Source organism: Eschrichtius robustus, chromosome 13 (assembly GCF_028021215.1).
Source record: "Eschrichtius robustus isolate mEscRob2 chromosome 13, mEscRob2.pri, whole genome shotgun sequence".
NCBI lineage: Eukaryota > Metazoa > Chordata > Mammalia > Artiodactyla > Eschrichtiidae > Eschrichtius > Eschrichtius robustus.
In genome coordinates this window covers 53132605-53159047 of record NC_090836.1, presented here as the reverse complement: position 1 = coordinate 53159047, position 26443 = coordinate 53132605, and the positions used below count along the sequence as shown (strand labels likewise).

Genomic DNA, 26443 nt, shown 5'->3' with positions numbered 1-26443 from the left:
GAGACTTCTCATAATTACCTGTAGGTGCTGTCAATTTTAATTGGCTGTGTCCATACTGGGTCTTCCTGCCAATTACTTCCATTTTTTTTTAATCTATAAACGAGAACAATTGGTCCCGTTTTTATTCGCATCAAAGACATGACTTTGGGATGGAGGAAAACTCTTCTAAACATGAAAAACTTACCCTTTTACTCCATAAATATAGCAAACATTCAGCTTAGAGTTTTCTTTCTAGTCTAATCCAAAAGTTGTTCCTGTTTTGAATTTGCATCACTTAGTTCACTTAAGTAAAAAATAGATTTCAAGATTGTGGATTTGTAGGACCCAGTTAGGGTATCATGGTTGAGCGTAAGCTCTGGAGCCCAACTTTCCGTGTCTGAGTCCACCTCTTCCAGGTAATCATGGTGAACTCTTGGGCAGGACATGTAGGTCTGTCAAGCGTTGCAAGACCTGATTACTAATGAGATTTATGGGCCATTTATCTTTTTCTTTGGGGCTAATACCATTTCTTTCCTTTGCCCATTTTTCTATTAGATTTTTTTTTCTTTTTCTTTTGAATCACAGTTATTCATATATTCTAAATCCCAATCCTTTGTCAGTTATATTATTCACTACATATAACTTCTATTTGTAGATTTTCTTTTGCCCTCTCCTTATGGTGCCTTTTGATAACTGTAAAATTTATCAACTTTAAAAAAAAAGGCTTCTGTTTATTGTATCATTGTAGATGAATCCTTCCCTTTCCTGAATTTAGAAAGTTATTTTTCCTATATTTCTAAAGAGTATGTATTGGTTAATAATTTTGCTTTTTCATACTTTCATCTTTAATCCACCTGGAATTTATTTTTGCATATGCTGTGAGACATAGTTTAATTTCATTTTTTCCCGTGGGGATAGTCATCTCAAAACTACTTATTGAAAAGTACATTGTTTCCAATGATCTACAATGTCCCTATGTCACATAAGCTTGCATACCTTTCACTTCTTATTCATTCTTGCCTTGGCTACTCTTGATCTTCTACTGTTTTGAAGAATGTCTCTTAATTTGGTTCTTTTTAATGTTTCTTCAGGATTAGATTCTGGGGATACATTTTTACCAGGACTACTGCAGAAATGATATGTCCTCAATACATCCTTTCAGGAAGCACATGATATTTATTTCTCCTGTTACTGATAATGTAAATAGGATCACTTGGTTAAGTTGCTGTTTATCAGGTTTCTCAACTATAAACTACTATTTTTTCCCCTTGTAATTACTTTGAGACTATGTAAGTCTTCTGTTTCTTACCAGACTTTCACCCACTAGATTTAGAACGACTGGTCTAACCTATGAGGGAAGAGTGATTATCTTTTGTTTCATAGCAATGCATATGTCAGACTATAAGAAGGGGAACCATCAGTGAAAGCAAAATGTACTAGTCAGGATGGGCTAGATTATGCTTCTACAACAAACAACCCTCAAATCTCAGCAGCTTAACATAACAAAAGTTGATCTATTTTGCTCTCCATGTTCCTTTGGTTGTCAGGGGGTTTTTGCTCACTCGGGGACACAGTCTGACTGAGGTTCATCTTGACAAAGGCTTTCATAACTGCTGAGGTAGAAAAAGGGAACAAGGTCAATTGTGCATTGTCTCTTAAAGCTTCTACCTGGAAGTGAAACATCACCTCTACTATACATCACTGACCAAAGTAAACCTTCAAGTGGGGGCAGTGAGTACAATCCTATAATGTGCTCAGGAGAGTAAAACTGGAATGGTTGAACAGGCCCCAGGACTCAACACTTTATATCCCAGAGTTTAGGTTTTAGCTAAATAGATTGCAGTAAATTGAACTGTTCTTCCCCATTTTTTCTCTCTTTTGGAAGGCAGAATGTGTTGATATACTCCTCCCTCCTCCCCACCCTCCTTGACTTCAGGCCTGGCCCTGTGACTGCTTTGACCAATGGAACATGAGCAGGTGACAGGATTTCAGCTCTGGGCAGAAGCTTCAAAATCTAGGGCAGGGGACTTCCCTGGTGCCCCAGTGATTAAGAATCCAACTTCCAGGGGCTTCCCTGGTGGCACAATGGTTAAGAATCCTCCTGCTAATGCAGGGGACACGGGTTCAAGCCCCGGTCTGGGAAGATCCCACATGCTGCAGAGCAACTAAGCCCGGGCGCCACAACTACTGAGCCTGCACTCTAGAGCCCGCAAGCCACAACTACTAAGCCCACATGCCACAACTACTGAGCCCACATGCCACAACTACTGAAGCCCATGCACCTAGAGTCCATGCTCCGCAACAAGAGAAGCCACTGTAATGAGAAGCCCGTGCACTGCAACGAGGAGTAGCCCCCGCTCACCACAACCAGAGAAAGCCCGCACACAGCAACAAAGACTCAACACAGCCAAAAATAAATAAATTAAAAAAAAAAAAAAAAAGAATCCGCCTTCCAATGCAGGGGACACAGGTTCGATTCCTGGTGGGGGAACTAAGATCCCACATGCTGCGGAGCAAGTAAGCCTGTGTGCCGCAACTACTGTGCCCGCATGCTCTAGACCCCGTGCACCACAACTAGAGAGCCCACGTGCCACAACTACTGAGCCCGCATGCTCTGGAGCCTGTGCACCACAATGAAGAGCCCACATGCTGCAACAAAAGATCCCGCATGCTGCAAGGAAGATCCCGTGGGCTGCAACTAAGACCCAATGCAGCCAAATAAAATAAAGAAATTAAAAAAACAAAAAAAATCAACCTTCAAACTAAAAAAACAAAAAATAAAATCTAGGGCACAATTCATCCCAGTGTGTGGAAGTAACTGCCCCTTTGCTATGGACTGAATGTTTGTGCCCCCCACCCCCGCCCCAAACTTATATGCTGAAGCCCTAACCCTCAATGTGATGGTATTTGGAGGTGAGACCTTTGGGAATAATTAAGTTTAGATGAAGTCATGAGGGCAGGGCTCTCATGATAGGATTAGTGTCCTTATAAGAAGAGGAGGAGACTGGAGCTTACTCTTCTCTCTGCCATGTAGGGACACAGTGAGATGGTGGTCATCTGTAAGCCAGGAAGAGAGCTCTCACCAGAACTTGACCATGCTGGCAACCTGATCTTGCACATCTAGCCTCCAGAACTGTGAGACATAAATTTCTATAGTTTAAGCCACCCATTTTATGGTATTTTGTTATGGCAGCCCAAGCTGATTAAAATACCCTTCCTCTTCTCACCCTCTACCATGAGAATACCCCAGAGAAAGGCCACTCCTTTATCTTTCATGGGTTCTGGAAAGGGAAGACATGTAGAACCAAGCTGAGCACAGCCCATCTGAGTCCATCAAAGTTGAAGCTGACCTGTAACCCCAAAGAAATGTGAAGAAGAAATAAATATTTTTGTTCTTGTAAGACACTAAGATTTGAGGTTGGTTGTTATCTAGGGTGATGGGAGTGAGACACTCTTTTTGAGTGCAAAATTCACAGGGTTTCAAACAACTCAGTAAGCAAGATGAGTGATATTTTTATGTAATGTTTTCAAAAAGGTCACAATTCATGCAAAAAGAATCCATGATGAACAAAATATCAAAAGTTTGAATAAAGACAAGATCAACAGTGCAACCTAGCCAAAGCTCACTAAAGGAAAGAGTTTTGATGCAATGAAAACCCAGGTGGAGTTTCAGCAAATGGTAATGGACAGAAAACTGGTAAGACATAATGAATAAAATGTCAACATCAGTTAGAAACATGTTTCTGAGTTAATGATCCATTATCACATTTCCTGCTTTGTTTTTAGTGAGTTTTTAAAAGCTTTAAACAAATCAAACCTTTTAAACAACAGATTGCAAAAGAAGAGCAAAACAAAAAGAGAAAAAACAAACAAGGGACACATTAGGAATCTAGGCCCAAACTCTACCTTCCTTGAAAGGATTAGGAGCCAATTTGGAGGGGAAGGGTGGTATAGGGACACCCCCTCCAGCCTGGCAGGGGGAATTCCTTTTATGCTATATGGTTTTCAAAAACAAGGCTTCTGGACAAAAATATAATTCAAAAAGATACATGCACCCCTATGTTTGTAGCAGCACTATTCACAATAGCCGAGATGGAGAGGCAACCTCAATGTCCATCGACAGATGAATGGATAAAGATGTGGTACATATATACAATGGAATACTCCTCAGCCATAAAAAAGAATGAAATAATGCCATTTGCAGCAACATGAATGGAACTAGAGATTATCATACTAAGTGAAGTCCAAGAGAAAGAGAAATACCATATGATATCGCTTATGTGTGGAATCTAAAACACGACACAAATTAACATGTCTACAAAACAGAAACAGACTCACAGACATAGAGAACAGACTTGTCGTTGCCAAGGGGTGGGGGTGGGAGAGGGATGGAGTGGGAATTTGGGGTTAGCAGATGCAAACTATTATGTGCAGAATGGATAAACAACAAGGTCCGACTATATAGGACAGGGAACTATACTCAATATTCTATGATAAACCATAATGGAAAAGAATAAATATAAAAAAAGAAAAAAAATATATATCTGAATCACTTTGCTGTATAGCAGAAATTAACACATTGTAAATCAACTATATTTCAATTAAAAAATTAAAATACAAAACAAAAAAGGCTTCACTGTAGGCATATCCAGGTACACTATGTATACCCATAGTATACATAGTATATGTTACAAAATATCTAATGTATGAATGCATTCTACTGCCTGGCTACTTTCTGAGATGGAAAATTCTCTGGTACCGACAGACAAGCAACCAGAAATAGTGGAGTCCCATTCCAACACTGGCCTTAGACTGTATTTCTGGGTTAGTGAAGCTCTGAATTCAGATCTTGATAGGTTCTGGAGCTTGAGACTTTACAGACTCAACTTTGTCATGCAAACCTCCAGAACTATGTAGGGAGACTTCCATCTAACTCTAGAGGCAACAGATAGCTTAGAGTTGGCCTCTAGGTAAGTTACCAACAAACTCCATGTGGTAAGAAGGGATGTTGGTTGATAGTGGAAAATTTCTTTTGATATGATTCACTTGTGTCTTGCTCCATGGTCTTGACATTCCAAAGGCTTTGCTGGCAACAAATACACCAATGCAGAAAGCACTCTTTGAAAGGATTATGGGCAATAATAGCAAGTACCACATTAAGAGAAAGATGGTCTAGTCTTGTTTGTAAAATTTAGTACAGAGACTCCTTTAACTTAGTCAAGGGAGAATTCTGTTACAACCTTGGACCTGGCATGCACTCCTGTTCAAGGGAAAGGCAAAATGGGGGCTCTGAAAGATGAAGCATCTTGTCATTGTTTTGGGTAGGCTCTTTTGGTTTGGAAGTCAGTTCAAGTAACCAGGGGCAAGGAGGGATGAAAGTTGAAGAAAGGAGATACTGAGTATATACAATGGGGAAATAAAAAAGCAATCTCGAAGTTCATGGGAGCGGGAGCTGAAAACCCATCAGGAAACATCGCAACAGCTCTGGGGTCAGATTTCTCTCTCCTTGAGCTTGTTCTCAGCATCTTTGCTTCTCTCATAGCCCCGACACTAGTTTATATAGCTTGTATTCCATTGCATCCTTTCCATTTCTGCTCCTGTAGCTGACTCCCAGTTTCTCAGTATTTCCTAGTTCAAAAAGGTCTTGAACTAGCTGTTTGCCTCAGTTATTATTCTTATTTTTTGGTACCAACGTCCAGGGTCATCAGGAAGCCTATTAAAAGGGTGCCCTTGAATAAAGTGCCCATAGCTGTCACCTGAAGTGTGGGACAAAGAGGAGAGACACTTGGTATAAAATGGCTCCCTGTGTGCAGTACCTTTAGCAGGGGCTATAGGAGGGGCAGTTTCCTCAGAACTGGATAGGGTTGTGGCAGGCACCATGATGATTCTCCAATATGGTGCAAAGATGAGGTTCTTTATATCGAGGCTGCCAGACTTTCTGGTGATGTGGACACCCCTGTGGGAGCTCCAGGTATAAGAAAGTGTGGGTAGTTTACACTTGTTCAGTATCTATGGCCATTCATATAATGAGACAAAAAGCTTCTGGAAGGAATGATGATGTTAATTCCCTGATTTCACAGGAGTTAAGCCATAGGATTCCTGAGAAAATAAGAAGCCAGGCAAAGCAACTGACTGAGCCCAAAGTCGCCTGCATCCTTTCAGGAGCCCAAGGTCCTGAAGATACAAGACCACTCTCTCAGCCTTAATCAAAGCCGCTGCTCTCCGAGGGCATCAGACAGCCTTTGCACAAAGCACTCTCCTTTGAGTTGACTAGTCTTACTCCATGCTTCAATGACAACTTCTGTTGAGTTTAGATACTAATTTTCTGGCTCTTGACTGCCCCCAGTCCATGTTTTGTATGGGTTATGACCAAATTCTGTATCTAGGCACCTACCTCAACATACGTGATCCAACAAAACTTGAGTAATCTAAAAGTCTAACTCTGTAAGACTTGTCTGCATACATTCCTATCATGACATGATTACTCCCAAATTGTGGAAATGATCATGTGTTAAAATATTCAAATTTAACCCTATCATTAACTAGTAAGGAATGAAAAATGAATTAGAAATTATTACAATTATTGAGTACTTTATATTTCATTTCAGATTTACAACCAACCCTATGAGATACCATTATCTCCGTTCTACATGGAAAGGAACCAAGACTCAGAACAATGAGGTGGCTTGCTCAAGGTCCCCAGACAGTAGGTGCAGCGGTAAGGTTTTAACCCAGGTGTTGTCTGACTCCAAAGCCCAGTCTTTCCACTACACAATGCTGCTTCTCTAGAGCGGGTTTAAATGAATGAGAAGAGTTGATTATGCTGAATCACTCAACTTTGTACAAATGAGTTTGAGTAACATTTTAACTTTATTTTCAGGAGTGGCCCAATAAGGCTGTACTTGGTCAATACTACAGACATAATCTAGGGTCTAGGGGTAACTTAAAGAACATTAATAAATACACAAACACACGCATACATACCCAGTATTAGAAATGATTTAAAAAATCAGACCTTAGCTCAAAAAGATGAACTACAGTTAACCTTTATTGTTCTTTAGAAATGAACTTTCCACAATATTAATAAATCTCATTTTTAGCTCTTCTTTGAAGTACTGATACCACTGAAGTAACCTTTTTCTTCTCTGAATCTTTTCTTGTAAAATTATAGTTTTCTCTTTTTCTAAAATAGCAGGAAGTTCCTTCCAGTTCTTAATAAAGATAAAGGGAGCATTCATGGACTTGAGTAACTGCAGAGGAGCATTATGGTAAACAGATGAATTTGCACAGCTGCCAGCTGTCATTACGTCTTCTACCACAGGAACGGAGCCATAGGAGCAAGCCTCATATATTCTGTAACACTCCGTGTTCACTCCTGCTGGGCACAATGTGAGATCACTCTGAAGCAGAGCATCTTGATAATTCTTAAGGCTTTCATTTGTTTCTTGAGGCTGCCACCTAGAAAATCAGAAAAAAACCTGAAGTTTTCACTGTACTAAGTATAACTTTTGTGGAAGAAAATATTTTTTCTTTTAATGTTGGTTACAAGAAATGGTAAACACATTATAGAGATGGCAGGCAGAAGAGATGAATAAAATCTTGCCCAAATAGATTTCTTGAAAATATTTAAGAATTTGAGAAGTTTACAGCTACACATTTAAAAAAATCTAGTGGCCATACAATTTCTGAATGAAATTATATCAGCCAAAATTTTGTGAGTGCTTGTCTTCTTTCTCTACCTCACCCTCCATCCAAATTCCTGCCCTTATGGAGCTTATTATCACAGTTCTAGTGGTGGAGACAGACAGTAACCAGGTCAAGTCAGTAAATTATTTAGAAGGTGTTAAGTGCTGTGTGGAAAAATAAAGCAGAGAAGTGAGGCGGGAGTTTTTGGTAGGATGGTATTGCAACTGTAAATAGGTGATCAGGGAGTGTCTCAGTGCATGGGCATCTGAGAGGGGAGCCAGAGGTGAGGAAGCAAACCACACAGATATCTGGGGGAAGAAGAGAGCACAGAGCAAGCATAAAGGCCATGAGATGGCATGTGCCAGGCATGTTCAAGGGACAGCAAGGAAGCCAGGGTGGCTAAAGCAGGGTAACTGAAGGGGAGAGGTGTAGAAGATGAAGTCAGAGCACCCATCACACAGAGTTTTGATCAGAGGGGTAACTGACATCATCTATGTTTTATCAGAATCTATCTGGCTGTTGTGTTGAGAATAGATTGTATGGGGCAAGGGTAGAAGCTGAGAGGCTAGTTAGAAAACTAGATGTTCCCTCCTGACTGTTCCTATTTTCTCAGTGAAATAAGCAATAGGGTCATAAGGTAAGAGCAGTTGGGAAGAGACAAGAAGGTATGAAAGTCTTCCAGGAGAGAGGAAGAATACATGGACAAGGGAGATGGATGACTGCTGGACACTCAAGGGTCAAGGTCATATATATATGTATATATATATTTTTTTAAATAAATTTATTTTATTTATTTTTATTTTTGGCTGCGTTGGGTCTTTGTTGCTGTGTGCGGGCTTTCTTTAGTTGTGGCGAGCAAGGGCTACTCTTTGTTGCAGTGTGCAGGCTTCTCACTGGGTGGCTTCTCTTGTTGTGGAGCATGGGCTCTAGGCACACGGGCTTCAGTAGTTGTGGCACGTGGGCTCAGTGGTTGTGGCTCGTGGGCTCTAGAGTGCAGGCTCAGTAGTTGTGGTGCACAGGCTTAGCTGCTCTGCGGCATGTGGGATCTTCCCGGACCAGGGCTCGAACCCGTGTCCCCTGCGTTGGCAGGCGGATTCTTAACCACTGCGCCACCAGGGAAGCCCAAGGTCATATATTTAAAGTGAGATCAATTGGTACCTTTCTCCAAGTGTGTTTGGCTGCACGGGTGAAGGTATGGAGCAGGTAAGAGAGCTGGATTTAACCAGAGTTAGGGTTTGCTAGATTAAGGAACTAGGAAGCTGAATGTATATGCGGTCATGATTGATTATGAAATTTAAGTGGGTAAAGAATAAAGTAAAGATGAGGTGGGTGAAGGACAATGAAAAGGTATTAGGAACAATGAACTGTAAGTCCCAGGTAAATTGCTGATGTCAGATTATTACAGGGAATGAGCTGGAATGATAGAAAATGATGTTTACAGAGAGAGATGCTGGAATTTGAGATCATGCAGCATGTGTAATCATAAGGTCTAGGAAATGACCATGACAGTGAATGGCTGAGGTCAAGTGGACACCCAGATCACTGTGGGAGAGGAAGTAAAGGAACTGCAAGACCAGTGTGATGGAAAGACCATCTATGTGGATTTGGGAATCACTAAGAATGAGGCTGGAAAAATGTTGGAGACAGTGAGAGTATGCCGGGAACTAGACTCTTCAAAGAATTAAGGGGATAAACCCAAGGGTCAGTATATGATTTCTCTTTTCTTTTAGGAGTTTTTTAAAAATTAATTTTATATTGGAGTATAGTTGATTTACAATGTTGTATTAGTTTCAGGTGTACAGCAAAGTGAATCAGTTATACATATATATATCTCCACTCTTTTTTTAAGAGTCTTTTCCCATGTAGGCCATTAGAGAATATTGAGTAGAGTTCCCTGTGCTATAAATAGGTTCTTATTAGTTATCTACTTTATATATAGTAGTGTGTATATGTCAATCCCAATCTCCCAGTTTATCCCTTCCCCCTTATGATTTCAAAGAGAAAGAATAATGGATAGTTTTGTCTGCTGGTATGAGATTCAAAATTGGAGGTTTTAGGGAGGGAAAAGGGAGAGTGGTCTGGAAGCAGCAATGAGAAGCAAGGAGGACACCTACTCCACCTCCTGGCTCAATGGTAGGAGAGGGATTTCAAGAATAATTCTGTTCCCACAGTAAGCTTTGTTATTTTGCCCTCACTCATTCCATTCTAGGCACACTGTCCCTTGTTCCTCACACATAGTAAGCATGCTTCCACCTTAGGCCTTTACATTTGCTCTTCCCTCTGCCTGGGCAACTCTTCTCCCAAATAGACATGAGGCTCACCCCTCTGCCTTTTTCAGTCCTGTGCTTAAATGTAAACTTCTAACTAGCACTTTCCTTGGCTATTTTAAAATATCAAATGCTCCACTCCTGATCCCAAGTCCTCTCTACATTCCCCTCCTCTGCTCAATTTTTTTACATGGTATTTATCACCGTCTGACACTATATATATATGACACAATATATTTTATTGGTTTGCCTCCTCCAATAAGCATTTAAGTTCTAAGAGGGCATGGACTCTTTTGACTGTTTTGCTCACTGCTCTATCCCTTTATGGCTAAAATAGTTTTTGGCATATAGCAGTTGCTTGAAAAATATTTGTTGACTGAATGGATATAATATGATTACACTAGCCATTAGAGAAATGCAAATCAAAACTACAATGAGGTATCACCTCACACCAGTCAGAATGGCCATCATCAAAAAATCTACCAACAATAAATGCTGAAGAGGGTGTGGAGAAAAGGGAACCCTCCTGCACTGTTGGTGGGAATGTAAATTGATACAGCCACTATGGAGAACAGTATGGAGGTTCCTTAAAGAAACTAAAAATAGAACTACCATATGGCCCAGCAATCCACTACTGGGCATATACCCTGAGAAAACCATAATTCAACAAGAGTCATGTACCACAATGTTCATTGCAGCTCTATTTACAATAGCCAGGACATGGAAGCAACCTAAGTGTCCATCGACAGATGAATGGATAAAGAAGATGTGGCACATATATACAGTGGAATATTACTCAGCCATAAAAAGAAACAAAATTGAGTTATTTGTAGTGAGGTGGATGGACCTAGAGTCTGTCATACAGAGTGAAGTATGTCAGAAAGAGAAAATCAAATACCGTATGCTAACACATATATATGGACTCTAAAAAAAAAAAAGTTCTGAAGAACCCAGGGGCAGGACAGGAATAAAGATGCAGACGTAGAGAATGGACTTGAGGACACGGGGAGGGGGAAGGGTAAGCTGGGACGAAGTGAGAGAGTGGTATGGACATATATACACTACCAAATGTAAAATAGATAGCTAGTGGGAAGCAGCTGCATAGCACAGGGAGATCAGCTCAGTGCTTTGTGACCACCTAGAGGGGTGGGATAGGGAGGGTGGGAGGGAGATGCAAGAGGGAGGGGATATGGGGATATACATATACGTATAGCTGATTCACTTTGTTATACAACAGAAACTAACACAACAGTGTAAAGCAATTACATTCCAATAAAGATGTTAAAAAAAATATATGATTGCGCTAGCAATACTGAATGGATATGATTACACTAGCAATAGAGTCAGGATTTCTTTTTTTCCCTTTTTTTTTTTTGTATTTCTATGCCTGATTGATTGGTTATTTTTTACAATTTCCAACCCCTTTTCTTTGAATGAAAGATTTCTTAAATTGTATAATGCTTTACAATTTTCAAAAGTTTCACACACATAATTTCATATAATCACATAATAACCCTTCTTCCTCCTCTACCTCTAAATTGCCTCTCCTGCTTCCCTCTCCTCACTGGTAACCACTAGCTTGTTCTCTGTATCTGTGAGTCTGCTTCTTTTTTGTCTTATTCACTAGTTTGTTGCATTTTTAAGATTCCACATTAAGTGATATTAAACAGTATTTGTCTTTCTCTGTCTGACTTATTTCACTTAGCATAACACCCTCCAAGTCCATCCATGTTGCTGCAAATGGCAAAATTTCGTTCTTTTTTATGGCTGATTAGTATTCCATTATATATATATACCACATCTTCTTTATCCATTCATCTGTTGATGGATGCTTGGTTTGCTTCCATATTTTGGCAGTTGTAAATAATGCTGCTATGAACATTGGGGTGCATGTATTGGTATCTTTTCAAATTAGCGTTTTTGTTTTTTTTCCAGTTTTTTGGTTTTTGTATGTACCCAGGAGTGGAACTGCTGCATCACGCAGTGGTTCTATCTTTAGTTTTTTAAGAAATCTCCATACTGTTTTCCACAGCAGCTGCACCAGTTTACATTCCTACCAACAGTGCCCTTGTCTCCACATCCTCGCCAATATTTGTTATTTGTGCTCTTTTTGATAGCCGTTCTGACAGGTATAAGGTATAAGCCATTCTGACAGGTATGAGGTGATATCTCATTGTGGTTTTGCTTTGCATTTCCCTGATGATTACCAATGTTGAGCATCTTTTCATGTGTGTGTTGGCCATCTGCATTTCCTCTTTGGAAAAATGTCTTTTCAGTCCTTCTGCCCACTATTTAATCAGGTTGTTTGCTTTTTTGATGTTGAGTTGGATGAGCTGTTTATATATGTTGGATATCAACCCCTTATCAGTCGTATCATTTGCAAATATCTTCTCCCATTCAGTAGGTTGTTTTTTCATTCTGTTGATGGTTTCCTTTGCTGTGCAAAGGCTTTTAGGTTTAATTAGGTCCCATATGTTTATTTTTGCTTTTGCTTCCTTTACTTTAGGAGACAGATTCAAAAAAATATTGCTGTGATTTATGTCAAAGAGTATTCTGCTTATGCTTTCTTCTAGGAATTTTATAGTATCTGGTCTTATATTTAGGTCTTTAATCCATTTTGAGCTTATTTTTTTTATGGTGTTAGCAAATGTTCTAATTCCATTCTTTTACAGGTAGCTGTCCAATTTTCCCAGCACCACTTATTGAAGAGAATGTCTTTTCTCCATTGTATATTCTTGCCTCCTTTATCAAAAATAAGGTGACCATAGGTGAGTGGGTTTATCTCTAGGCTTTCTATCCTGTTCCATTGATCTATATTTCTGTTTTTGTGCCAGTACCATACTGTCTTAATTACTGCAGCTTTGTAGTATAGTCTGAAGTCAGGGAGCGTGATTCCTCCAGCTCTGTTTCTCTTTCTCAAGATTGTTTTGGCTATTTGGGGTCTTTCGTGTTTCCATACGAATTTTAAAATGATTTGTTCTAATTCTGTGAAGAATGCCATTGATATTTTGATAGGGATTGCATTGAATCTGTAGATTGCATTGGATAGTATGGTCATTTTAACAATATTAATTTTTTCAATCCAAGAACAAGGTATATCTTTCCATCTGTTTGTGTTATCTTCAATTTCTTTCACCAGTGTCTTATAGTTTTCTGAGTGTAGATCTTTTACCTCCCTAGGTAGGTTTATTCCTAGGTATTTTATTCTTTTTGATGAGATGGTATATGAGATTGTTTCCTTAATTTCTCTTTCTCATAGTTCATTGTTAGTGTACAGAAATGCAACCAACTTCTGTATATTAATTTTGAATCCTGCGACTCTACTGAATTCACTGATGAGCTCTAGTAGTTTTCTGGTGGCGTCTTTAGGATTTTCTATGTATAGTATCATGTCATCTGCAAATGTGACAGTTTTACTTCTTTCCTTCCAATTTGGATTCCTTTTGTTTCTTTTTCTTCTCTGATTGCTGTGGCTAGGACTTACAAAACTATGTTGAATAAAAGCAGTGAGAGTGGGCATCCTTGTCTTGTTCCTGATCTCAGAGGAAATGCTTTCAGCTTTTCACCATTGAGTATGATGTTAGCTGTGGATTTGTCATATATGGCTTTTTTATGTTGAGGTATGCTCCCTCTATGCCCACTTTCTGGAAAGTTTTTATCATAAATGGATGCTGAACTTTATCCAAAGTTTTTTCTATTGAGATGATTATATGGTTTTTATTCTTCACTTTTAAAATATTTATTTATTTTATTTATTTATTTTCTTTATTTTTTGGCTGTGTCGGGTCTTAGTTCTGGCACATGGGATCTCTGTTGAGGCATGTGGGAATCTTTTGTTACAGCGCACCGTCTCTTCATTGTGGCGCGCGTGCTTCTCTCTAGTTGTGGTGTGTAGATTTTCTCTCTCTATTTGTGGCGTGTAGGCTCCAGAACACGTGGACTCTATAGTTTGTGGTACACGGGCTCTGTCATTGAGGCACGTGAGCTCAATAGCTGTGGTGTGTGGGCTTAGTTGCCCTGCAGCATGTAGGATCTTAGTTCCCCAACCAGGGATCAAACCCGTGTCCCCTGCATTGAAAGGTGCATTCTTAACCATTGGACCACCAGGGAAATCCTCCCAATTACTGTTTTTGATATCATATTCTACATCTAATTGTTTTGTGTATCCCTTAACTCAGGGGTCCCAACCCCTGGGCCACAGACCGGCAGTGGTCCGTGGCCTGTTAGGAACTGGGCCGCACAGCAGGAGGTGAGTGGCGGGCAAGTGAGCAAAGCTTCATCTGTATTTACAGCCGCTCCCCAATGCTCTCATTACCACCTGAGCTCCACCTCCTGTCAGATCAGTGGCAGCATTAGATTCTCATAGGAGGGCGAACCCTACTGTGAACTGTGCATGTGAGGGATCTAAGTTGCGCGCTCCTTGAGAATCTAATGCCTGATGATCTGAGGTGGAGCTGAGGCAGCGATGCTAGCGCTGGGGAGCGGCTGCAAATACAGATTATCATTAGCACAGAGGTGTGACTGCACAGAGACCATAATAAATCAATTGCTTGCAGACTCATATCAAAACCCTATCAGTGGGACTTCCCTGGTGGCACAGTGGATAAGACTCCATGCTCCCAATGCAGGGGGCCTGGGTTCAATCCCTGGTCAGGGAACCCTGGTCAGGGAACCAGATGCCACATGCATGCTGCAACTAAGAGTTCACATGCCACAACTAAGGAGCCTGCGAGCCGCAACTAAGGAGCCCCGGACCACAACTAAGGAGCCTGACTGCCTCAACTAAGGAGCCCATGTGCTGCAACTAAGACCCGGCACAACCAAATAAGTAAATTAATTAAAAAAAAAAAAAAACCCTGTCAGTGAGTGGCAAGTGACAAGCTGCATCTTATGGAGTAGACTGGACATAAGCAACACACTTCGGGTGTCACTGTCTCCCATCACCCCCAGATGGGACCATCTAGCTGCAGGAAAACAAGCTCAGGGCTCCCACTGATTCTGTATTATGGTGAGTTGTATAATTATTTCATTATATATTACAATGTAATAATAATAGAAATAAAGTACACACAGTAAATGTAATGAATGCACTTGAATCATCCCCAAACCATCAACAGCCCCACCACCCCAAGTCTGTGGAAAAACTGTCTTCCACGAAACTGGTCCCTTGTGCCAAAAAGGTTGGGGACTGCTGCCTTAACTGCTTATCGTGGATATGGATGATTTTACTACTTTTGTATTTTAACCTCCCTACCAGCTTCGTGTGTGGTGATTTCCTACTTTCACTGTATGTTTGCCTTTACTTCTTTCATTTTGTAATCTTCTTCTTTCTAGTTGCGGCATTTTCTTTTTTCACTTAGAGAAGTTCCTTTAACATTTGTTGTAAGGCTGGTGCTGTACTCTTTTCGCTTCTGTTTGTCTGTAAAGCTTTTGATCACTCCATCAAATATGAATGAGAGTCTTGCTGGGTAGAGTATTCTTGGTTGTAGTAGAGTCAGGCTTTCTAAAAGAGAGTATCTGCTCTAATTAATGTATTTCTAGATCTAAAAAGACATTTTTTTTTAGGCATTACTTCTCTGATGACTCTGCTTTACACATGAAACTCCATTTATTTATCTAAAAATAAAATAAATGATCCCCAAATTTCTTCCTTCAGTCCATGAACACCTGTTTCATGATTACCATGTAAAAGATGGAAGAAAGTTAACCCAGTTAAATCCATCCATTCATCCATCCATCCATCCATCCATTCCCCACTTATCCTGGCCTACTTTATTCAAGGTCCTATGTTACATCTGGGGATTCAAAGAAGAATAGTACATGGCCTCTGTCCTCAGGGTGGTGTCAGGTTCCTGAAGGTGTGAGGAGTATGGCATGCCAGTCTTGGAACACTGAACTGGTTTGCCGAACATCTCAGAGATGAACCTAAGACCGTTACTGTCATTTACAATCTCCTGTGTTCAAATCTGACTAACAAATATTATTGAGGAAACCTGAACAATTGACATTTGCATATGATAGTTACCAGCATTCCCCTTCAAGATGGACTATAGGAGAGTCTCTCTATTTTTAATGTATATAACATAGTTTCTTCACAACTTTAATTACTAATGTATCTTCTGGAGAAAGACTGGTATTAATGGAGTTAAAAATGTCTGTGAAAACCTGTGCTGTCACACAAAGCAACTCTCAGATTGGAGACAAAATGGATGAATCAAGTAGACATAGAACTTACTGTTCTCTTGCTGAAACCCAACAAAGCTTATCATTCCCATCTTGTTTCAAAATGTTCATTAGTGCTTGTCTGGATGAATTTTCATAAATGGTTCCTACGAAATTACACAAGTATGGTCTTTCATTATGCAGCATTGACCAATTCGCCTCCACCACAGGAAAATTCCTGTATCTATAAAAATAAGTACATGTGAGTTAATAATATATGACAATAGCGCTAGCAAAATTTCCATAATCCAACATCTTAGGTAGTATGATGATGTAGAGAAAAGAGATTTAGAATATGATTTTCTAAACCCCAAATTATAATTTTCCATTCTTACTTTGGAAAAGTTCCTAAATCTACTGACTTAAAAAAAAATTCTCACTTTGACATCTTTTACAAAATTGCTATAGAGACTATGTGCCTAAAGTGCTTTGTTTTTTATATTCTTCAACTTCCATTACTTACCTGAAGTTATAAGACAGGTTGAATTTAAGACCTTAAAGGTATAAAGAATCTTCTACATTCATAATAATCATGATTTAATTAATGTTTTAGGCAGGTGATGGAAAGATTACAGAATACATATTGCTATAACAAAGAACTCCAACTCCAAAGGCTTATCAAGTAGATTAAAAAAAAAACCCTTACATCCCACACAGGAAAGGCCTGTTGCAACTGGCCCATTCTAATGGGCATTTGGTAATTCCAGGCATCAAATTATGTGCCTGAACTACAACCTTCACGTAACAGCAAAGCTTAACGTAACAGTTAGTCTATAACAGGTTTTCTCGATCTCAGCATTACTGCCATTTGGGCCAGATAATTCTCCATTGTGGAGGCTGTCCTCTACATTGTAAGATATTTAGCAGCAGCCCTGGCCTCTATCCACCAGATGCCAGTACAACCTCCTCTCTCCACTTGTAACAACCAAATATATCTCCAGACATTGCCAAATATCTCCTGGGGGCGGGGGTGGTGGTGAAATTGCACCTGGTTGAGAACCACTGATCTACAGAAAAGATACTGGCTTTGTCCAACATTACCAGAGTTACTGTGAAGAGGTAATTCTTTTGTTTCAAAACATTTTACAAATATAGGCTCTACACAAGGGATAGATTTTTCAGAGCACCTTAAACTTGGCTATATCTAACAAACCTTTTTGTCTGCCCTATCCTAAGCCTGCTGAGTCAGAATTTTGTTGTGGAAGGCCAGGGAATATGTCTTATTAATGTGCTTTCCTGGTGATATTTGTGTAGCCAACTGGGCAGCAGTCTAAGGTCACATTTTGTAACCAGTGATAAAATAATGCATAACGAACATCTGATTCAAATACAGTATCATATTACTGAGCTATTTCATAATTCATCCATTCAACAAATATTTGAGTGCCTACTCTGTAGGCACTGTTTTAGGCTCTACAGATAAAGTAGTGAACAAAAGAGACAAAAATCCCTGCCATCAGGAAGTTTATGTACTAGTGGCAACTTAAAGTCAACTTACTGTTATTCAAAGGCCCTCTATTAACAGAGTGATACAAAATAAGTTTCCAGTTCTATAGAAAGACTTTACATATATTACATACTATTTAATTACCCTTTCTTTTTACACAACAGATTTGTGCAAATTCTATCAGTCTTAGTCGCAGACCTGAGTATATTATAATCCTCCCAAACCCCAGGGTCAGTGTGCTCTTCATTTAATATTGGATCTAAAGTAAGGATTTAAGGGGACTTTGCTGGCGGTCCAGTGGTTAAGACACCACGCTTCCACTGCAGGGGGCATGGGTTCGATTCCTGGTCAGGGAACTAGGATTCCACATGCCATGTGGCATGGCGCCCCCCCCCCCAAAAAAAATAAAGTAAGGATTTAAGAAAACTCTGTATCTATATAGTTATATAGGTATAGTTATATAGATTCTATAATTGTTTTAAGAAGGTCCGTCTGTCTGCCATCCACTGCTAAACATTTCTGTAAGGTACTACTGATAAACTTGAAAATTTATCCTATGACTTGGGGTTCTAAAATACAAAAATGTGGCTCATCTGCTCTCCTCATAAAAGTCTAAAAACATCATTATTATTACCAAAGCATGAGACCAAACCATATTTTTGCCCATAGAAAAGGTTGTACATGGCCTCAATGAGCTCAGAAGAACTACATTTATTACAAATTTAAAACACAATCTTGCTGATACAGAAATTCAGATCTTAGAGTCTAAAAACATGTAATAATATTTGGTACTTACGTTGCTACTCCTAAAGGCCACTGAAAAACATCCATGTTATTAATCCAGGGGCTGTCATATATTATGAAAAGTAGTTCCACAGAGCCTCCATTTCTTTTGAGAAACTGGTTTATCCACTCATTATTACAATGTTCATTTCCAAGCAAAACAACAGCAAGATGCTGGAGTTTTTGAGTTTGCACTAAATTTTGTGCATAAAGTAACCACTGGGTGGCATAAAAGACCTTTGCTTTTTCTCTTCCATTTAGAATGAGTACCACATTATTCTCATCAACAGAGAAGTACCCTGGGACCACAGCTGGACCAGTGATGAAGCTGTTAAAAACAAAACAAAAACAAGAGACAAACAAAAAGAGAACAAAAGTATTTGGTATCAGAAGTTTTAAATCATTTTATATAAAGTATATAATGAAACTTAATCCATATTCTTTCTAGAAATAATTTCTATAACACATGTTTTTTTGAACAACTCTGGATGATGGGACATAGATGTAGATTAATGGGAAACTTTGGTTGTAGACAGATTAATTATATGCAAATTTGAAAGTACCCACAGGAAAAAATATTTATCTTATATATCTAGTAAAAGTATAAATATAAAAATTTGAATGGGAAGATATATATAACAAATTCACGATAGTTAGTGGTTGTCTCTTAGGAAGAAGGAAGAGGAAAGGGCCTGAGGAACAATACAAAGAGAGCATTTATTGCCTTTACTGGAAATATCTAATTCTTTTATGAGGAAAGTTAAATATCTGAAGCAAATATGACAGAGAGCCAGAATTTGTTAGTTCTAGGTGGTGGGTAAATGGGAATCTATTGTATTACTCTCTATTATTTAAGGTATGTAAAAAATATCATAAAAGGAATAGATACATTTCATAACTCACATTTCATATTATGTGCTGCTTCGAACAACCAATACCACTGAAATATTTTACACGAATATGTATTAAATACAAAAAATACCATTTAACCTATCGTAAACTTAGTTACAATGGTCCTAGATCCTTTGCAACCTGCTCAAACATTTCTTTATAACTTGCTAGAATCTTTTAATATTTAGTACAAATATGCTGAAATCCTGCTTTTTTTGCTTATTGTTGGGGATAAAAACTAACATTATTAAATGCCTTTTATATACATGATACGTAGGCACTCTGCACAGGTTATCTTTAACCTCCACAACAACTCTGCAGAGGAGATTAGTCCCCCATTTTGCATTTGGGAAATCAGGCTTAAGTTGCACAACCTGTGACGGCAGCATCAAGTCTTGAATCAAGATCTAACTTCAGAGCTTGAGTCATTCCCATGACACTATGGTTAACAAGTACTCGAATTAGTAGATATTAGTTAAAACACAAAATATAAATATGTATTTTGTCTGTATACGTACCGTATGAATTCTATGACATTATTCTACAGTGATAAGCTACAGGGATCAGAACTGCATTTTGAGTCTGCCTTGGACAGGAAGATGCCAAATAATTCAGCGATCATTTAGTAATTTAAGAGAATGGGTAGAATCTGTGGGGTTAGAAAGCACTTTAAAGAGGATGATGATAATTATGATAGGTTTAAAATACTTATTATTGGTAGTACATGAACACTTTTTCTCTCCTTTAAAATTATAGGTGGGAATAGTTCTAATTTTATTGATCGACACAAATTAACAAAAGTATGATTCATTCAGGGCACATTTGACCCATCTTGGAATCTCCACAGCTCTCTTTCTGTAGAATGCTCTCACATTCCGGCAAGCAGGCATGTCAGCTCTTATGCTCTGACTAATTGGTTTTCTAGACCTCAAGGCCATGTTCAAGTAATAGTGAAAGCCCCTGGGGTCAATGCTCCGGAGCTAAGGTATAGATCGGAGGTTCCCAAATTTTCTTGGTTCCCAAGACTTTCAGTGTTTTAGTAATTTTTTCAAGCCAGAAGAAATGAGTAATGGTTCAGTTTTTTAAGTTGTTAGATCCAAATAACTTAGTATTTATGTCCTAAGAGCTTAGAAGCCACTTAAGAAATAATACACATACACTGAAGGAAAAAATAATATTCCTATTTCATTCTTAACTAACCACACATACTTAATAATGGGATGCGTGCACCCGTTGAGCACTACGCAACTCCTCAAACCTTGGAATCAGAGAGGACACTACCACGGTCACTGCCTGTTCCACTTTGATTTTTGCACAGTACTTGGATTTGATCACAGCAACCATAGGAAATCCAGCTCCACAAATGTATGACATCTCTGAAATGGATGTAGGGTGATCTAATGTTGAAACTGTGAACTACCTCAAACTAGTTTGCATGGTGTTTGACAGATGTGAAGTATAATTGTGATTCCTACAAATATTTAAAATATTTTGTGGTGCCCCAGGGTGCTTTATTATACAGTTTGGAAAGCACAGATTTAGGTAAAGAAACTTTAGGGGTAAAAAAAAAAAATCCCATAAGATTCAGATAGCTGTGTGTGTGCTGGGAGGTGTGTTAGTCAGACTGCAGTGGGTTGAGAAGTGAATGAGAAGTAAGGGGACAGTAAGAACTAAGTGGGGAGAAATGCAAATCAAAACTACAATGAGGTACCACCTCACGCCAGTCAGAATGGCCATCATTAAAATGTATACAAGTTACAAATGCTGGGGAGGGTGTGCAGAAAAGGGAACCTTCCTACACTGTTGGCGGGAATGTAAATTGGTGCAGCCACTATGGAAAACAGTTTGGAGGTTCCTCAAAAAACTAAAAATAGAGTTGCCATATGATCCAGCAATCCCACTCCTGGGCATATATCCAGATAAAACTATAATTCAAAAAGATACATGCACCCCAACGTTCATAGCAGCACTATTCACAATAGCCAAGACATGGAAACAACCTAAATGTCCATTGACAGATGAATGGATAAAGAAGATGTGGTACACATACACAATGGAATATTATTCAGCCATAAAAAATAATGAAATAATGCCATCTGCAGCAACATGGATGGACCTAGAGGTTTTCATACTAAATGAAGTAAGTCAGAAAGAAAAAGGCAAAAACCATATGATATCACTTATATGTGGAATCTAAAATATGACACAAATGAACTTATCTACAAAACAGACTCACAGACATAGAGAACAGACTTGTGGTTGCCAAGGGGGAGGGGGATGGGGGAGGGATGGATTGGGAGTTTGGGATTAGCAGATGCAAAGTGTTATATATAGAATGGATAAACAAGGTCCTACTGTATAGCACAGGGAACTATATTCAACATCCTGTGATAAATGATAATGAAAAAGAATATGAAAAAGAATGTACATATATGTATAACTGAATCACTTTGCCGTACAGCAGAATTAACACAACATTGTAAATCAACTATACCTGAATAAAATAAATTAAAAAAAAGAAGTTAAGTGGGGACAGTAAGTGTAGACAACTCTTCTGAAAGTGTGGATGAGAAGGTGAGAACGCAATAATGAGTGAAAGGTGGGAGACAAAGGAGAGCAAGGAAGTAACCGATGGAGCAAGGTCTTGGGATATGCAGAAGGGATACCCAGGTGGAGGGAGTTAATACTGAACACAGGTGAGGGAGATCACCTCATTGTCTGAGAGCTGAGGAAAGAGAGAAGGTTAGGTGAGGGATCACATAGAGATCATGTAGGCAAATGTTAGAGGAGCAGCTAGTTAAGGGAGATAATTGTGGATATTCTTGAGGAAATAGACGCAGGGTTGTCTGCTGAGAAAGCGAGGGTTAGGCAGGTGTTGGGTAGTGGCCTAGAGAAGAGTAGAAAAATCTGCTTTTATTCTTTCTGTATTTTCTGTCTTGAACGCATACTAGCTATCCAGTCATGCAAGCTAGAAACCAGGGAGCTGTCCCATTCAATTCTTGCTCTCATCTAATAATCCTTAAATTCTGATAGTTTTGTCCGCAAATTTCTAAAATTCCTGGCCCTGCCAGAATACCACTTCCCAATTTCATCCCTTATTTATATCTCTGCTGGATACTTATAGTTTCCTAACGCAATGTCCTGGTCTGCCTGCATTCAGCTGTCTCCTTCAAATCATTTTTCCACATGGCTACTAGAGACATCTACACAAAAAACATACATGACAATTACCACTATCTAGCTTAATCATCTTCAACTGCTTTTCACTGAACAAGAATAAAGTCCAAGAGCTTTAATGTGGCAAATACAAGGCCCATGATGATCTGGCCCTTGCCCTCCACTCCCAATATGAGCTACCCTACCCCATCTTCATGCTTTAGGGATTCTGAATGGTTTGCGATTCTATGCACAACCCAAGCTGTTTATCAGTTCTTAGGCCCTGATATTGCCTCTGCTGGGAATATAATCACTCCTCTCACTGCCTTCCTAAATCCTACTAATCTTTTAAGACTTAGCTCAGGTATCACCTCCTCTAGGAAGCCTTTCTTGATAGGCCCCATATCCCCAACTCTACTCATACTGAGTTAGTGGCCTTCCCTCTATATTTACCTAACAACTAAGGAGTATGCACGTCCTTACCATTATGCTTTGTATAAGGTATAAAAATTATTTATGTGTTTATCTCAGCCACTAGTGTGTGAACTCCCTGAGGCTAGGGAAAAGTATTTTATTCACTTTGAAATCCTCAGAGCCTAGTATGAACTAACTAGCAGGCACTCAAGTAAATGTTGAATGAGTAAGCCATAATTCTCTTTAAGGGAGTTATCTGCTCTACCAATTTATTTAAGTTCTCCTACTGCATTTAAAATATAAATCAAGTTCCAAAAATTCAATTTAATAATAAATTTCCAGCTATACATTTATTACATAAAGTAGGGCATATGTATGAGATATTATAGTATATTTATGAATGATAAAAGATGTATTTTAGTTTCCTAAAGTTATTAATCATGCATCAGTCACAAATATCCGTTAGCTGAGAAATGAACATATTTAAGGAGCTCATACACAGAATTTTAAAATGGTGACTTGCTCTTCTAGATTTCTTAGCATATATTTAGTAGTCAGAACTTCTAATTTTCAATATTTATTCTTTTTCTGCTAGGTTCGGTTAAAAACTTCCTTCCCAATAAGTACTTTCAAAACTTACAAAGTCCAGAGAAATCATTTGAATATTGAGTTCTAAGCTGAACGTGAGCAAAATATATTTTTTTTAGAATCCAATATAATTTTGTTTCATTTTTTCTAAATTCAATGAGTGCTACTGAACAAACGCTATATGCTATTATATTAAGTGAGTTACAGATAAGATTAATAATTGCCAGCTAAGAGTCTGGCAAATGCCTTGATAAAGAATAAGCGCCCAGATTTCTCCTTAGCAACTGCGGGACCGCGGCGGCGCTTGCCTCCCAGGAGACAAGAGGTAACCTGAGTTTTGTATTTTCTTCGTACTTGAACCATATAGTTTAAAGTTTTTTTTAAAAACCACTCCCTTGGAGTGGATTAACTAAGATGGCGGAGTAGAAGGACGTGCTCTCACTCCCTCTTGCGAGAGCACCAGAATCACAACTGTCTGCTGGACAATCATTGACAGGAAGACCCTGGACTTCACCAAGGAGGATACCCCACGTCCAAGGACAGAGGAGAAGCCACAGTGAGACGGTAGGAGGGGCGCAATCAGAGTAAAATCTAATCCCATAACTGCTGGGTGGGTGACTCACAGACTGGCGAACACTTATACCACAGAAGTCCACCCACTGGAGTGAAGGTTCTGAGCCCCACGTCAGGCTTCCCAACCTGGGGGTCCGGCAACGGGAGGAGGAATTCCTAGAGAATCAGACTTTGAAGCCTAGTGGGAATTGATTGCAGGACTTCGACAGGACTGGGGGAAACAGAGATCCCACTCTTGGAGGGCACACACAAAGTAGTGTGTGCATCGGGACCCAGGGGAAGGAGCAGTGACCCTGGGGGAGACTGAACCAGACCTACCTGCCAGTGTTGGGGGGTCTCCTGCAGAGGCGGGGGGTGGCTCTGTTTCACTGTGGGGACAAGGACTTTGGCAGCGGAGGTTCTGGGAAGTGCTCCTTGGCGTGAGCCCTCCCAGAGCCTGCCATTAACCCCACCAAAGAGCCCAGGTAGGCTCCAGTGTTGGGTTGCCTCAGGCAAAACAACCAACAGGGAGGGAACCCAGCCCCACCCATCAACAGTCAAGTGGATTAAAGTTTTACTGAGCTCTGACTGCCACAGCAACAGTCAGCTCTACCCACCACCAGAGCCTCCCATCAAGCCTCTTAGATAGCCTCAACCACCAGAGGGCAGACAGCAGAAGAAAAACTACAATCCTGCAGCCTGTGGACCAAAAACCACAGTTACAGAAAGATAGACAAGATGAAAAGGCAGAGGGCTATGTACCAGATGAAGGAACAAGAAGAAACCCCAGAAAAACAACTAAATGAAGTGGAGATAGGCAACCTTCCAGAAAAAGAATTCAGAATAATGATAGTGACGATGATCCAGGACGTCGGAATAAGAATGGAGGCAAAGATTGAGAAGATGCAAGAAATGATTAACAAAGACCTAGAAGAATTAAAGAACAAACAAACAGAGATGACCAACACAATAACTGAAATGAAAACTACACTAGAAGGAATCAACAGCAGAATAACTGAGGCAGAAGAACGGATAAGTGACCTGGAAGACAGAATGGTGGAATTCACTGCTGCGGAACAGACTAAAGAAAAAAGAATGAAAAGAAATGAAGACAGCTTAAGAGACCTCTGGGACAACATTAAACGCAGCAACATTCGCATTATAGGGGTCCCAGAAGGTGAAGAGAGAGAGAAAGGACCAGACAAAATATTTGAAGAGATTATAGTCGAAAACTTCCCTAACATGGGAAAGGAAATAGCCACCCAAGTCCAGGAAGCGCAGAGAGTCCCATACAGGATAAACCCAAGGAGAAACACGCCGAGACACATAGTAATCAAAGTGGCAAAAATTAAAGACAAAGAAAAATTATTGAAAGCAGCAAGGGAAAAACGACAAATAAAATACAAGGGAACTCCCATAAGGTTAACAGCTGATTTCTCAGCAGAAACTCTGCAAGCCAGAAGGGAGTGGCATGATATACTTAAAGTGATGAAAGGGAAGAACCTACAACCAAGATTACTCTACCCGGCAAGGATCTCATTTAGATTTGATGGAGAAATCAAAAGCTTTACAGACAAGCAAACGCTAAGAGAATTCAGCACCACCAAACCAGCTCTACAACAAATGCTAAAGGAACTTCTCTAAGTGGGAAACACAAGAGAAGAAAAGGACCTACAAAAACAAACCCAAAACAATTAAGAAAATGGTCATAGGAACATACATATCGATAATTACCTTAAACGTGAATGGATTAAATGCCCCAACCAAAAGACATAGACTGGCTGAATGGATACAAAAACAAGACCCATATATATGCTGTCTACAAGAGACCCACTTTAGACCTAGGGACACATACAGACTAAAAGTGAGGGGATGGAAAAAGATATTCCATGCAAATGGAAATCAAAAGAAAGCTGGAGTAGCTATACTCATATCAGATAAAATAGACTTTAAAATAAAGAATGTTACAAGAGACAAGGAAGGACACTACATAATGATCAAGGGATCAATCCAAGAAGAAGATATAACAATTATAAATATATATGCACCCAACATAGGAGCACCTCAATACATAAGGCAACTGCTAACAGCTATAAAAGAGGAAATGGACAGTAACACAATCATAGTGGGGGACTTTAATACCTCACTTACACCAATGGACAGATCATCCAAAATGAAAATAAATAAGGAAACAGAAGCTTTAAATGACACAATAGACCAGATAGATTTAGACATTCCATCCAAAAACAGCAGATTACACGTTCTTCTCAAGTGCGCAAGGAACATTCTCCAGGATAGATCACATCTTGGGTCACAAGTCAAGCCTCAGTAAATTTAAGAAAATTGAAATCATATCAAGCATCTTTTCTGACCACAACGCTATGAGATTAGAAATGAATTACAGGGAAAAAAACGTAAAAAAGACAAACACATGGAGGCTAAACAATATGTTACTAAA

The 26443-nt window shown here is 39.4% G+C and overlaps 1 protein-coding gene across 1 annotated transcript in view; it reads right to left on the bottom strand.

Moving 5' to 3' along the window:
* Positions 1-6830: 6830 nt before the first annotated feature.
* RXYLT1 (ribitol xylosyltransferase 1) overlaps positions 6831-26443 on the bottom strand; it is a 33857-nt gene continuing 14244 nt past the window's right edge. Inside the window, exons 4-6 of the mRNA XM_068561240.1 lie at positions 18398-18712; positions 16168-16338; positions 6831-7437 (exon numbers count right to left, since the gene is read on the bottom strand). Of these exons, the coding sequence (XP_068417341.1) occupies positions 7020-7437; positions 16168-16338; positions 18398-18712 (904 nt within the window). The 3' untranslated portion in view covers positions 6831-7019. The remainder of the gene's footprint in view (positions 7438-16167; positions 16339-18397; positions 18713-26443) is intronic.